The following is a 13,645-nucleotide window of genomic DNA, read 5'->3' as shown; positions in this document are numbered from 1 at the left end:
TTAATGTACTTGTTGCTGTGTTGTTTCCTGAAAGGAAGTGGTTTTGTTTGTCCATCAACAGATTTATCTTTCTGGTACTGACCCAGACCTTTGGAACTTGGTTTCACAGAGATACCTGGTTTGCCTTTATGGAAAGCAGAATGCTGGGCTAAATGAATATTCTGGCTGTTCCTGTCCTGCTCCTATATGAACCTGCCTGACCTTAAAAACGGGCTATGGAAGCCCTGCTCTCTGTCCCATCAGGACCGCCTTTGTGGAGGTGCTGGGATCCGAAGGGGCTTCCTCCCAGGGTTACAGCTTCACCCACTGCATATGCTGTTAGTTGCTGGGTGTTTTAGAACTCTTGTCTTTGATGTTTTCAAAGTGCTAATATAATTATTCATGTTACTCGTTTCAGCACCTGCTGAAAACATTTTTGTTTAGGCAAGTCTATCCAGCAATACAGAATGTAAACATATGTTTTAATCTGGTTTTTAGCTTATTGCTGATTTTAAATATTTTTGAATGTTTTAAATATTTTCAGTTGTTTTTTACTGATAATTTCATTGTTTCTCTGTTTTTGTAACCTTGCGGTTTTAAAAACAAGCAGCAAATATTTTTTAATAAACAAATAATCATCATTTTAATTTTGCTTTTTATCTTGTATTATTTATATTTTTAATTGGGATTTTAACTGATTTTATATCTACTGCTCTTTGTACTTTTAATGTTGCTACGATAATTGCTTTTGTTTCTGATTTTTTAAATTTTGTTTTATATTTGTTTCATGGTTCTCTCTTGCAGGCTGTCTTGAAAATCTAGATTAATAAAATGTAATTAATTTTTCGTTTTAGTGTAAATCCGTGTTTGTACATTTTGTCTTTTCACGGAAAAGCAGGATATAAATAATGAATTGGAAGTAACTAAGCTACTGGCTGGTAATCAAACAGGCAGCTGTTCTTTAAAGGTTTTTCCCAGCCCTAAAAAAAAAAACCAACTGTAGATGCCAAGGATTGATGCTGGGACTCGTCTGTAGGCAAATCATGTCCTCTGCCACTGAGCTAATATTACTAATGACTTAACTGTGAAAGTACTGTACAGGACAGCTCAATTGCCTCTGCTTGGCAGTGCACTTCTCTCTCCCTCTCTCTCCCTCTCTCTCTCTTTCTCTCTCTCTCTCTCTCTCTCTCTCTTTCTCTCTCTCTCTCTCTCCTTCTAGAACAAGACTAGAGGTGCACGTTTTTGGAAATTCTGACACAATATGTGAAAAACACCCCCCCAACCCCTTCAAATTGAACTTTTTAGGAAACAGAAATATGTGTAGTCATTATTTTTATTGTCAGTTCTAAACCTATGCATTGTCTAACTTAGCACATCAAATTGAACTATTCAGCTCTGTTTAAAAATTAAGTGCCTTAATTCAACCGAACATTGCAAAATTGGGACAGATGCAGCACCTTGCGGTTCCATCGCTAATGTACCAAACACATCTCGGTTTTTGCCAGTTGGGGGAAAAGGGGAAAGAAAGATAGTTTAAAACAGACTCAATCAGCATTGCAATAAACAAGAGGGTGTTCTTAGTATTTGAGCTTAGAGGATAGTCTAGAAAAGGAATAAAAGAACTGCTCTGGGTCCTTACTCTCTCATTTACAACCGTCTCCACAGTTAGCATTATCAGAAAATGTGGGAAGAAAACTTAACCTCTTCCTGTGAATTCATGATGACTTGATGACACTACACACTGGCTTCATAATGTACAGTGGTACCCCAGGTTACAGACGCTTCAGGTTACAGACTCCGCTAACCCAGAAATATTACCTCGGGTTAAGAACTTTGCTTCAGGATGAGAACAGAAATCGTGCTCTGGCGGCGCAGCAGCAGCAGGAGGCCCCATTAGCAAAAGTGGTGCTTCAGGTTAAGAACAGTTTCAGGTTAAGAACGGACCTCCAGAACGAATTAAGTTCTTAACCTGAGGTACCACAGTATAGTTTAGGGATGGTAGTGCCTGATGCTGAATTGCTCCTGCTGTACTCCTCCCTTTTATCAAGCAGGGAGCAATTGACCATAAGCCTTGGCTCTGTTGTTGTTGTTTAGTTGTTTAGTCGTATCCGACTCTTTGTGACCCATGGACCAGAGCACGCCAGGCACTCCTGTCTTCCACTGCCTCTCGCAGTTTGCTCAAACTCATGCTGGTAGCTTCGAGAACACTGTCCAACCATCTCATCCTCTGTCGTCCCCTTCTCCTTGTGCCCTCAGTCTTTCTCAACATCAGCGTCTTTTCCAGGGAGTCTTCTCTTCTCATGAGGTGGCCAAAGTATTGGAGCCTCAGCTTCACAATCTGTCCTTCCAGTGAGCACTCAGGGCTGATTTCCTTAAGAATGGAGAGGTTTGATCTTCTTGCAGTCCATGGGACTCTCAAGAGTCTCCTCCAGCACCATAATACAAAGGATCAATTCTTTGGCGATCAGCCTTCTTTATTGTCCAGCTCTCACTTCCATACATCACTACTCGGAAAATAATAGCTTTAACTATACAGCCTTTGCGTAGCGTAAAGGGAAAAAGGTAAAGGACCCCTGGACGGTTAAGTCCAGTCAAAGGCAGCTGTGGGGTTGCGGCACTCCTCTCGCTTTCAGGCTGAGGGAACCGGCGTTTGTCCACAGACAGCTTTCCAGGTCATGTGGCCAGCATGACTAAACCGCTTCTGGCGCAACAAGACACCGTGACGGAAGCCAGAGCGCACAGAAACACCATTTACCTTCCCGCCACAGTGGTATCTATTTATCTACTCGCACTGGCGTGCTTTCAAAATGCTAGGTTAGCAAAAGGTGGGACAGAGAAACGGGAGCTCACCCCATTGCATGGATTCAAACCGTCGACCTTCCAATCAGCAAGCTCAAGAGGCTCAGTGGTTTGGACCACAGCACCACCCACATCCCTTTGGCGCTTAGCAAAAGGTACACCAGCACTCACAGTATGCTTCTCCCCAAACCCCCACAATGATAGCCAAGGCTTGCCCTTGTCTTGCTGGTCATGGTTTGTTTGGGAGAAACAAACCATAAACACTGGTTTGCATGTTAACACTAAGGCCTGTGGTTTGTTCCTCCCTGCTTAACGAAAAGGAGCAAAACAAGCAATTCAGCAGGGTACACTCATCCTCTGTTCATCCCCACTAAACTTTAGATTATGGTTTGGCATGCCATTCAGGCAGGGAAAATCTAAGCAAGAATTTCAAAAAGATTCCAACTCTTTTTTTAAAAAAAAGAGAAAGGTTTGATGCATATAATAATAATAATAATAATAATAATAATAGACAACAATTATTATAATTACTGTATCCTGTGTCCCTACTGTATCTTTTCCTGTTGATTGTCTTGTACAATTAGAAACTATTTTGAGAGAGAGAAATGCAGCTAACACAGTACTTTGCAACCCTGCATTAATTTTTTTTTACATTATTCTAAAAGAAAAATGGTTTGTAAGTGGTTTTTTTTGTTTTTACATTTTTACTGGGAAAATTTAAACAACTCATTCTTTTCTCTCCCTCCTCCCCCACAATCTTTCTGTCTCCCATTTACCCCTTCAGATCTGTATAACGGCCACAGACTTTTACTGATTCCCACATTTTTCACTGGGGATTGCCATCTGAAACTGCATTCCTGTACATGCGTACTTGGAGATAAACTCCATTAAACTCATTAACTATGTTTGCATACCATGGAAAACTATTGTTAATGGTTTGCCATGAATATGCAGATGGCTCCAACTTTGTCCCTCCCACAGCACACACAGGAACCACAAACTATAATCCCTAGTTTAGTGTTACGTCCAAACCAGGGACACTGGTTTGCTTCATTCCAAACAAAACCATAATGTGAATACAATGTTACTCCCAGCTCTGGCTTGTTTGACTGAAGCAAACCAAAATCCCTGGTTCAAATGTAACCATAGAAATTATGATTTGTTATTTCTGCTCACACCAGGAGTGCAGTAATATAAGGAGCCACCAGGACCTTCAAAGTAAACCATTAACGACAGTTTACAGTGCTCTGCATACAATCTAGGCCACTGGGACGTAATTGAATAAATGTGCACAGGCTCAGGCAGTTAGCTGAATAATATTGCCTGGGTTGTGTCTCGTTTTGCTAAGTGATTGTGATGTTCTTATTTTTATGAATGCTGTGGGGAGAGCTGCCTTGGGCTTCGTTGCAAAGGAAAACTGGGCTATAAATCATTCTCTCTAAATCCTTATGTAGGTGGGAAGCTCAGGCAGACTTGCAGTAAAAGCAGAGTCACTGAGAAACAAGAGGGGTGGTATTAGCATGGTTGGGAAAACCCCAAGTTTTGCAGATGTACAAAAAGAATATATATATATATTAAAAAAGAATTAGAGACAATACTGCCCCCAAAAGGACAGCCCAATGAGGGGACTTATCAAGCTCAGTAGCCATGTAATGTTGAGTGCCACTTGAAAAAGAAAAATGAAAATGGAGTTGAAGCAAGAGGAAATGTTTTAGATAACAGTACTGTAATCTGGAAGAGGATGTGGCCAGCTTGCTAGAACCCTGAACAGGAGCACTCCTGGTAGAAGGTGAAAATACACTGTAACATTTTGTTGTTGTTCCTACTTACTGTTGTTCCTAAATAGTGCTCTCATAAACCACCTGGTGATAACATCCCCATTTTAAAGATAGGGATACTGAGGCCAAAACCACCTCCTGGTGTGTCTCTGGCTGAGGCGGGGCTTGAATCCCACCACCCAAGTGACACTCCAATACACTCCCCCCCCCACAAAAAAAGAACTAGGTTTTTGATTGTTTTAAGGTTTGCCTGGGAGAGAAGCTTGCAAGCTTTTGAGTTACACAGATACTTTAATCAGGCAGAATGGAAAAACAGCTAATTCCAGCCAGAGGGAGAAGTGTAGTGGAGAACAAAGCTTGTTAAAAATGCAAATCATTTTATTGCCTGGGGGGCGGGCCTTGCCATAAAGCTTTTCCTACATCAAACAGTTGCAAAGATCAAAGCGTGTTCAGAAATGGCAGTGCAGTATCTTGGAACAGTGCAAATTTATTATGTTCCGTGGAAAAGGGGGGGGGGATCTTGGCCATTTGGAGATAGCCACAGGGTCCTTAGCTGTCTTATCCGATGTGCCAAAGATCTGATTCACATGTCACCAGCATGGTATCGAGGTTGCTTTCCCCATGCAGCTCTGGCAATGCAGGAATAAATGAAAGAATCCCATGAGACAGGAAGATCATGTGAAGAATTCCCGCGCCAGACCAGCACTTTGCATGTGACCTGTTGGTCTCGCATGATTCTGCTCTTCAAACAAAGTGTGTTTGATCCTCCCACCAGGAAGCAACTGTCCTGCTAAACAGGAAACACGAACCAAGCTTTTGTAGCATAGCCAAACACATAGTTCCACTTCCTTGAATTCCCAAGAAGCTGCAGAGAGGCGGCAAACCTGGGTTTCACCACATGGTCAGAGGCTGTATGTGGCCACCATTTAGAGGCAACGTACGGAAAGCATTTAAGGGGCTCTGTGTAGCTTCTGGCACAATGGCCTTACATCTCAGGGAATAATAAAACTGTAGAGTTGAGAGGGACCCCGAGGGTCATCTAGTCCAACCCCCTGCAAGGCAGGATTCCTGTCTACCGCCATCCCTGGGTGGGTTCAAACCATCAACCTTCTGCACACTGACCCATTGCACCACCTGAGATCAGTCTGAGATCTCTCGTGTTAGAAGAAGAAGAAGAAGAGTTTGGATTTGATATCCCGCTTTATCACTACCCTGAGGAGTCTCAAAGCGGCTAACATTCTCCTTTTCCCTTCCTCCCCCACAACAAACACTCTGTGAGGTGAGTGAGGCTGAGAGACTTCAGAGAAGTGTGACTAGCCCAAGGTCACCCAGCAGCTGCATGTGGAGGAGCGGAGACGTGAACCCAGTTCACCAGATTACGAGTCTACCACTCTTAACCACTACACCACACTGGCTTTCAGATGTTAACCAGATGGCAGAAATGGGTAATGTTGAAGCCGGCTATATGTTCCCAGCTCCTTATTTCCATGAGAGTTTAAAACACCACTCAATGCCTTTTAATAAAAGAAAAGTCTCCTGGAGCTGCTGGTGCAGTGGCGTAGCATGGGTTGTCAGCACCCGGGGCAAGGCAAGTAATTTGCGCCCCCTAACCCGTGGATTTCCCCTAACCCCAGATGTTGCACCCGGTGCGGCTGGCCCCCCTGCACCCCCCACGCTACGCCACTGTGCTGGTGTATCATTTGGGGTGACCCAAAGCTTATGGTGGTATGCATACCCATAATGCCTTATCTGTTAATGTCACCTGTAGTCATCATCACGCACGGATCAGGCCAAGGGCCAATCCAGTCCAGCATCTGGTTGCCGCAGGATGCAGGCAGGATCACAAGAGCCCTCTCCTCTCCTGTAATTTCCAGCAACTGATATTCAGAAGCTTCCGAAGTAATGCTTTTCTGCCTCTGAGCATGGAGGCAGAGCATTGCCACTGTGGCTTGTGGACATTGATAGCCGTATATGCTTCTTGAATTTGTCCGGTCTTTTGATAATTGGAGATTATTGTTGCTCTCATTTCAATGCTCTTTACTTCCCTGATTTCAAATACAATATAATGGTTACCTTAGTCTAAAGTATTGGTTGTGTTTAGAACAGATTGATGGAAGATTTAGAAAACTTATTTGTGTGAGATTGTATGGGGGAAATATGGAATAACTGATACAATATTGCTTAAAATGTATATAGGAAGTGCAGTGTAAGCGATGGAAGTCAATTAATGAAATTTTATTAATATTTTCATATTGAGATATTTGTAGAATAAATTTGGAAGAAATTCTTCAAATTTTTCTTCTTCTTTTCTCTATTTCTTCTTTTTTCTTTTCTACTTTTTTTCTTTTGTTCTTTTTTTATATATGTGTGCTTATCTGAAATATGTACATATGTACATATTTACGTATGTACATATTTGCAATATTTTGCTTATATTTTGTAATAATGTTAAATTAATAAATAAAAAAATAAAGAGGGAAAAATGGTTACCTTAATCCTTCCAGAATTCTTTTTATTGTGCACTCATGATGATTTGTGCTCATGGCGCTATTGGGGCAGTTACATGTCACCCTGCCTTCAATACTATTGTTTGTGCTGGCAAAGTTACGGAAGGGACATACTGATTCGTTTCCAGTCCTCGCACGTCCCATAACTTCCTGCTGAAACCACATAACTTTTCAGGACAGGTGTGTGTAGTCAAGAGAGGACACCTGCACCCAAGACGGCAAGTGTGAAATGCCTAGTTTAGGGAGGTGAAAGATGGTGGTGCTGTTTCCTATATGTTACCTAAGCAAGTCCCATTGAGTTCAGTGGGCGTTAGGCCCTTGCCGGTGCGCTTAGGAATGCAGCCTTGACTGCAGTTATTCCTGCAGGGCTGCATCATTGACAAAAGGCGGCTTCAGAAACACAATGCATTCCTGCACATCCAGGGCTGTAAATAGCACCGCCACCAGCCACGCCCCTTCCAACTTGTTCCTTGGGTCTGGTTGGCTGTCCGCACAAAAGGGAGCAGGAAGCTTCTCTTGCGCCTTTATGACTGGGCTCACTGTAGTGCGTGCAGGAGTTGATGACTAATTCTGTACATGGTGAAAAGGGAACGGGGTTGAGAGGACAAGACGGGGACTCCTGGGTCCCCTGCAAGCCAAGTGAGAGACAGATTCTTGGGGAGGAGGTGGGGCAGTGAGAGAAAACGAGCAAGCATCGTGGACTCCCAAATGAGGCTGGGAGACAGGTTAGCTCAAGGTCGGCAGGGGGCCTGGAGAGCCTGGATTCCCGGATCGTGAGAGCAAAGCCAAGCCGCCTGCTACCTGTTTGCCGGTCCCTCCCCTTATGAAACTGGTCGGGCCGCTTTCCCGGGTCTCTCTCACCTGGGCCACTCCTCCTTCCTGCCCCGCTGTCCTTCCTCGCCCTCTTCCTCCCTCCCTTTCCCCGGACGGGGTTTTGCCTGGAAGGGCACCGTCCCGGCTCCCCTCCCCTTCCTGCCCTCTCGGGTTGCCTCGCTGTGACTCGGGAGCTTTTGCGCCGTCCAAAACCTCCCACCCTCCACCCCACACTTTCCTTTTTTGCAGCGCCCTTCCCGATCCTGAAGCTCGCCCCGCTCCTCCCTCTTGGGAAGCAGCCCCGACGTGCCGCGCGACCCCGCTGGACGACGGGCGCCGCCGATCCCCGGCCATCATGGGCTCCCCCTCGGGGCTGGGCCGCTGCCGGCTGGCCTTGGCCTTCGCGGTGCTCATGGACGCCGCGGGCACCGGGGCGCTGCTGACGGGCATCTTCGCGCGGCTGCGCCTTCGGGGCCGCGACTTCGGCGACCTGCTGATCTACTCGGGCGCAGTGCTGGTCTTCCTGAGCCTGCTGGGCTGGATCATGTGGTACACGGGCAACATCGAGATCGCCCCCGAAGAGCTGGCCAGGGACTACGGGGCCAAGAGCGGCACGCTGGCCCGTCTGGCCAGGAAGATCTCGAGGACGTGGTCCCGACGCCAGGACACTCGGCTGGCCATGAGGACGGTGCAGAGCAGCCGGGAAGCCGCCTAGAGGAGGTAATGCCCAGCCCTGCCCGTCCACCCGATGGACGGCTGCTGCCAGTCAGGGTCGGCAGTATTGGACTAGATGGACCAGTCCCGTGGGCCTTCCTGCTCGGGGTGTGTTGACGTTACTAGGCTCAGGGCGCAGTCGTTTTCAACGCCTTGCCTGGCTCTTCCCCGACATCCAACTGTTCACATCAGCGCCGCTTCATTAGTGTCAGATTCGCTTCTGTTTGTGTTCACACCAGGAGGCGTTGTTGGGGCGGGATGCTTTTGCAAAGGGGTTCACAAATTGGCTAGAGAACCAGTTGGTGTGAAGGTGGCTTGAGAAGCGATCCATCAAAGAATACGTGTGTAAACAGTTTGACAGCGGAACAGAGTCCCTTTGGAGGTAGTGGACTCTCCATTCTTGGCGGTCTTAAGGCAGAGTTTGAATGGCCATCTGTCATGGATGCTTTAGCTGAAATCTCTGCATTGCAAGGAGTTGGACTAGATGACTCTCAGGCTCCCATCCAACTCTACAATTCTATTATTCTCAGATTCTATTATTCTGTTTAAAAAACCAGCACTGGAAACCTAGTGAGTGCACAGTACAGTGGTACCTCAGGTTACATACGCTTCAGGTTATGGATGCTTCAGGTTACGGATGCTTCAGGTTACAGACTCCGCTAACCCAGAAATAGTGCTTCAGGTTAAGAACTTTGCTTCAGGATGAGAACAGAAATCGTGCTCTGGTGGCGCAGCGGCAGCAGGAGGCCCCATTAGCTAAAGTGGTGCTTCAGGTTAAGAACAGTTTCAGGTTAAGAACAGACCTCTGGAATGAATTAAGTACTTAACCCGAGGTACCACTGTAAATGGGAGTGTGAACCCAGCCTTGGTATAAATTACCTTCCTGTGTCCTGCTCTGATTTCCCTGGGCAAGTCTCTACGGCCACAAGATCTGCAGACTTTCTAACCCGCAGCCTTTAATCGCTTGCTTGACATCAGGTGGGCGATTATGTTTCGCTTTCATGCCGTGAAAACCTCCCCCTGCTGATTTCTGCACACCAGCTTGCTGATAAAAGGCGTTAGGAGTTATGTGTTTTTGAAGTTTTATTTTCCTGGCTATCTGGATGATTTGGTTGAGGCAATGTCTGTCCCAATCTGTCATAATCCTTTAATATTCTGGGATGTGCATGCTTTAACCTGGACCAGTTGCTCCCTTGGCATCCTTTTGATCTACAATTAGCACGAAAGGGGTGGAGTTTAACCCGACTTCCCCCAAGGCATTTGTGACTGTGTGAGAATCGAACCAGCAGCTATTCTGGGACAGATTGGATTTGTAGGGTGAGCAGCCACACTTTCCCTCGATGGGCTGCTTCTGCAAACCCCAGCACCCCCCTGCTGCAGATCATTTAAAGCAAGGGTTCCCAAACCAGCACAGATCACTGGTGGTCCACAAGCTTCATTCAGGTGGGCCGTGGTGTGTCTCTGAATTTGAAGACAGAAGATGGCACATCCATTGAGTTAAATATATTGATTTTTAATCATATCTTTATTGCTCCTTTTGCTTCTTATTTCATTATCACTTGGAGTTTATAGAATTCAAATTGCAGTACAATAGAATAAATTATGTAAGAAATAAAAGATGCAATAAAACTACAATTAAAAAATCATCCGGCCTCTAGCAACAGCAAGTTGCAAATGCTAAAATAGGCAGAAACTCTTTTAGTGGTCCGCCGAGACTCTCAGCAAATTTCAAGTGATCCGTGGCAGGGAAAAGTTTGGGAACCACAGCCTTAATAGAAGGGGAGCCTTGTTGACCCACAGCATCTTGTGACTGGGCTGTAGCTCAATGGCAGAGCAGATGCTTAGCATTATTACCTGTTCACTTACGTTTCCCTGGAGAGCTGAGAAAGAGCCCCAGTTACCCTTATCAACGAAGCGTGTGTGTGTGTGTGTGTTTGTGTTTGTTTGTTCTTTCACTTTGAGCAGCAAGCATAAATTCAGCCAGAAAAACTTTTCTTATCAACACTATCTCTCTGCCAGAAGAAGTTGCACCTGACAGATTTCTGCCTGCTATGCAGATTTGTTGGATGTGACAACAGCTAAGATGATTTTTAAGAAGGATTGGACACATTCATGGAGAGTAGGTCTGTTGGCCATGTTTGCTAAATCCATGTTCAGAGGCAATATATATCAAGCTGGAAGACACAGTGGGGGGAGGGGGGAAGGCTATATGCCTTGCTGGGATCTTCCCCAAGGCAGCCTTGGAAACAGGGCACTTAGTCTAGACCAGGCATCCCCAAACTCTGTCCTTCGGACGTTTTGGGACTACAACTCCCATCATCCCTAGCTAACAGGACCAGCGGTCAGGGATGATGGGAATTGTAGTACCAAAACATCTGGAGGGCCGAGTTTGGGGGTGCCTGGTCTAGACTTTAATCTAGATTCTAATCTTAAGAACTTGATTCAGCTGATAGTTGGCGCTTCAGCCTCCTTGCGAAGGGCTTTGCAGGTGCTGTTCATCGTCTGTGCCTGAAAAAACCCTTTTACCCTGCTGCTATGCCAATTTATCCCACACCTGACACCATAGACATGATACCAGGTGCAAGGCAGTTGGGGGTGACCTAGCCAAAATGGCCCAGGAGACCTAAATCAAGGATAGTCCAGGTGGAGCCTTGGTCTAATCCGGCAGAGGCCAGCTTCTGTCCTTCCACATCCTTTGCAGACCACAGCCCTGCTCTCTCTTCTGCCTTTTAACTTCCCTTTCCACTTTTGTTCCTCTTTCGGTATCATCATTAAACTTTTAACACAACATGGCCTGAAACCAGAGACAGCAGGTGTTGTTGGGTGTTGGTTTTTTTAATCTGGATGAAACAAGAGACAATCCTCACATTCACACACACGTACATGCACACACACAAACCCATCCTGGCATCTCTGGCGGACTGCGAGGGTGACCTTCTATGCTGAACACAGCATCATTCCTGCTATATACGTGACAAGCTCAGTTTTTTTTCCTGTCTGTTTGAGAGGTGGATGGGGTGGGGGTACATAAAAGTCTGCTCACTGGGTTGCATTCAGCTGTTCTTCACAGCCCTGTTTCTTGAGGTTTCTAAACCTGCATCTCCCCACCCTCCACTTTCCAAAACCTGCTAATGTGGCTCAGTCAGTAGAGCAGAAGACTCTTAATCTCAGGCTTGCGGGTTCAAGCCCCACGTTAGGCAAGAGATTCCTGCGTTGCCGGGGTTTGGACTATGATTCTACTTCTATTTAGTTTATTGCTATTGCACCCTTCCTTCAAGGGGCTCCCAGCGGCATACACAGCCTCCTCCCTGCCCCCTCTGCCCAGCAAGCCATTTCTCGCTTTTTTCTTTGCCTACCAAGTGCCTGAACCCCTGCTGCCATTAAGAGGGCCATATGTCCTGCTTTGCAGAAACATCTGCTTGAAAAGGAAGAGCTCATAGCGCAGTGGTAGAGCACCTGTCTTGCGCACAGAAGGTTCCAGGTTCAATCTCTGGCGTATCTGCAAGTACGGCTGGGATTGTCTCCTCTCCAAAACTCTAGATAGCTGTTGGTGAGAATAGACCACTGGGCGGCATCCACACCAGCACTGTTATACCACTTTGACAGTCACGGCTTCCCCCAGAGGATCATGGGAACTGTATACAGATAGGTAGCCGTGTTGGTCTGCCATAGTCAAAACAAAATAAAAAAATTCCTTCCAGTAGCACCTTAAAGACCAACTAAGTTAGTTCTTGGTATGAGCTTTCGTGTGCATGCACACTTCTTCAGATACACACTGGGAACTGTAGTTTGTTAAGGTGGCCGAGAGCTATTAAGAGACCCTTGTCCCTCTCACACAGCTACAATTCCCAGAGTGCCCTTGGAAGAAGAGGGGTTGATTGTTAAACCACTCTGGGAATTGTATCTCTGCAAGGGGAACCCTAACGGCTGTCAGCCCCTCTTTAACAAACTACACTTCCCGGGATTCTTTGGGGGAAGATTGGCTTGGGGATCAGCAGCACTACTGCCACATAAGCATCCTCACTGAGCATGGGAGGCATGACGCCTTGCCACCATATTGTCCACCAGCAAGCCACACATCCTCTCTAGGGATTCAGACCGGAGACAGCCTTACCCTAGAGGTGTTGGGGGTTGGGCTTTGTCTGCACATTTCCTACCACTAAGCTGTGGGCCTTGCTTCCTGTGGCAGCCTCGCAATGTCCGGGTGTATAGGCCTGCCACCTGTTTTCCATTTTTTAGCAAGACTTTTAAAAATCGTACTAAATTGTGAGCCTGCACAGGTGCTAAAGGCCTCAGATGCCTTCCTGCCTGTCCCACCAACATCTGGAGCACATTGGGCAGCAATTTAAGGGAGGAGCCTTGGCTCTGGAACCCTCTGATGCCCTTCTTTTGGCAGGAAACAGCATTTTTATTTAGACAGGCCTTTGGCCCACCAGCTGACTTGCAAATACGTTGAAAAACCGTTGTACCTGGTTGTTTTTAGTTCTGTTTTACTGGCCTTGTGGTGTTTCCTTTTAACTTTCATGTTCTATTGTGTTCTGTTGCATCTTACTATGTTTGCATTTTTGTCATTGGCTGCCTTGAGCACCATTTGGTGGAAAGGCAGGATACAAATTTAACAGCTACAAAACCTCGTGCGAGTGCCAGGTGCTTCTCATCCTTGCCCGGGGCAGGGGACTCCGACATGCCACCGCCTGAATTTCATTTTCACCCTCTTAATTGCCTCTCCCCTTCCCTCTATTTGACTTGGGAGCTGTTGCCACAATTTCCATTCCTGCTCCAACCCCAAGTTCTTCTTTTCTTGCAGGTGTCCTGCTCGCCATTAACTGGAGGATCTTCTGGCCCACTTGCGGGATGAATGAATGGACTCGCCAGGACTCTCCTGGGACTGGACCTGACCTCTGACCATATCCCAGAAAAGGGATATTAGACTCATCTCTTCGCCAGCTGTGCCCACCTTCATCCAGTAGTTTCTGTGTGGATTTTGCTTTGCATACATTTCAATAATGCATTCCTCCCCCCACCCCATCCCCAAGGTCTCCGTTCTTTTCTTTT

At 46.2% G+C, this 13,645-nt stretch overlaps 1 protein-coding gene across 1 annotated transcript; it reads left to right on the top strand.

The window, feature by feature from the left end:
* Positions 1-7,632: 7,632 nt before the first annotated feature.
* On the top strand, positions 7,633-13,618 carry TMEM238 (transmembrane protein 238). The gene is made up of 2 exons (XM_079950361.1): positions 7,633-8,596; positions 13,398-13,618. Exon 1 carries the CDS (start codon positions 7,887-7,889, stop codon positions 8,589-8,591), a length of 705 nt encoding a protein of 234 aa, XP_079806487.1. The 5' UTR covers positions 7,633-7,886; the 3' UTR covers positions 8,592-8,596; positions 13,398-13,618.
* The last annotated feature ends 27 nt before the right edge of the window (positions 13,619-13,645 follow it).

Source organism: Podarcis cretensis (genome assembly GCF_951804945.1).
Source record: "Podarcis cretensis genome assembly, chromosome: 13".
Lineage (NCBI taxonomy): Eukaryota > Metazoa > Chordata > Lepidosauria > Squamata > Lacertidae > Podarcis > Podarcis cretensis.
The sequence above is the reverse complement of the archived record's forward strand: the minus strand, read 5'-3'. Positions and strand labels throughout refer to the sequence as shown.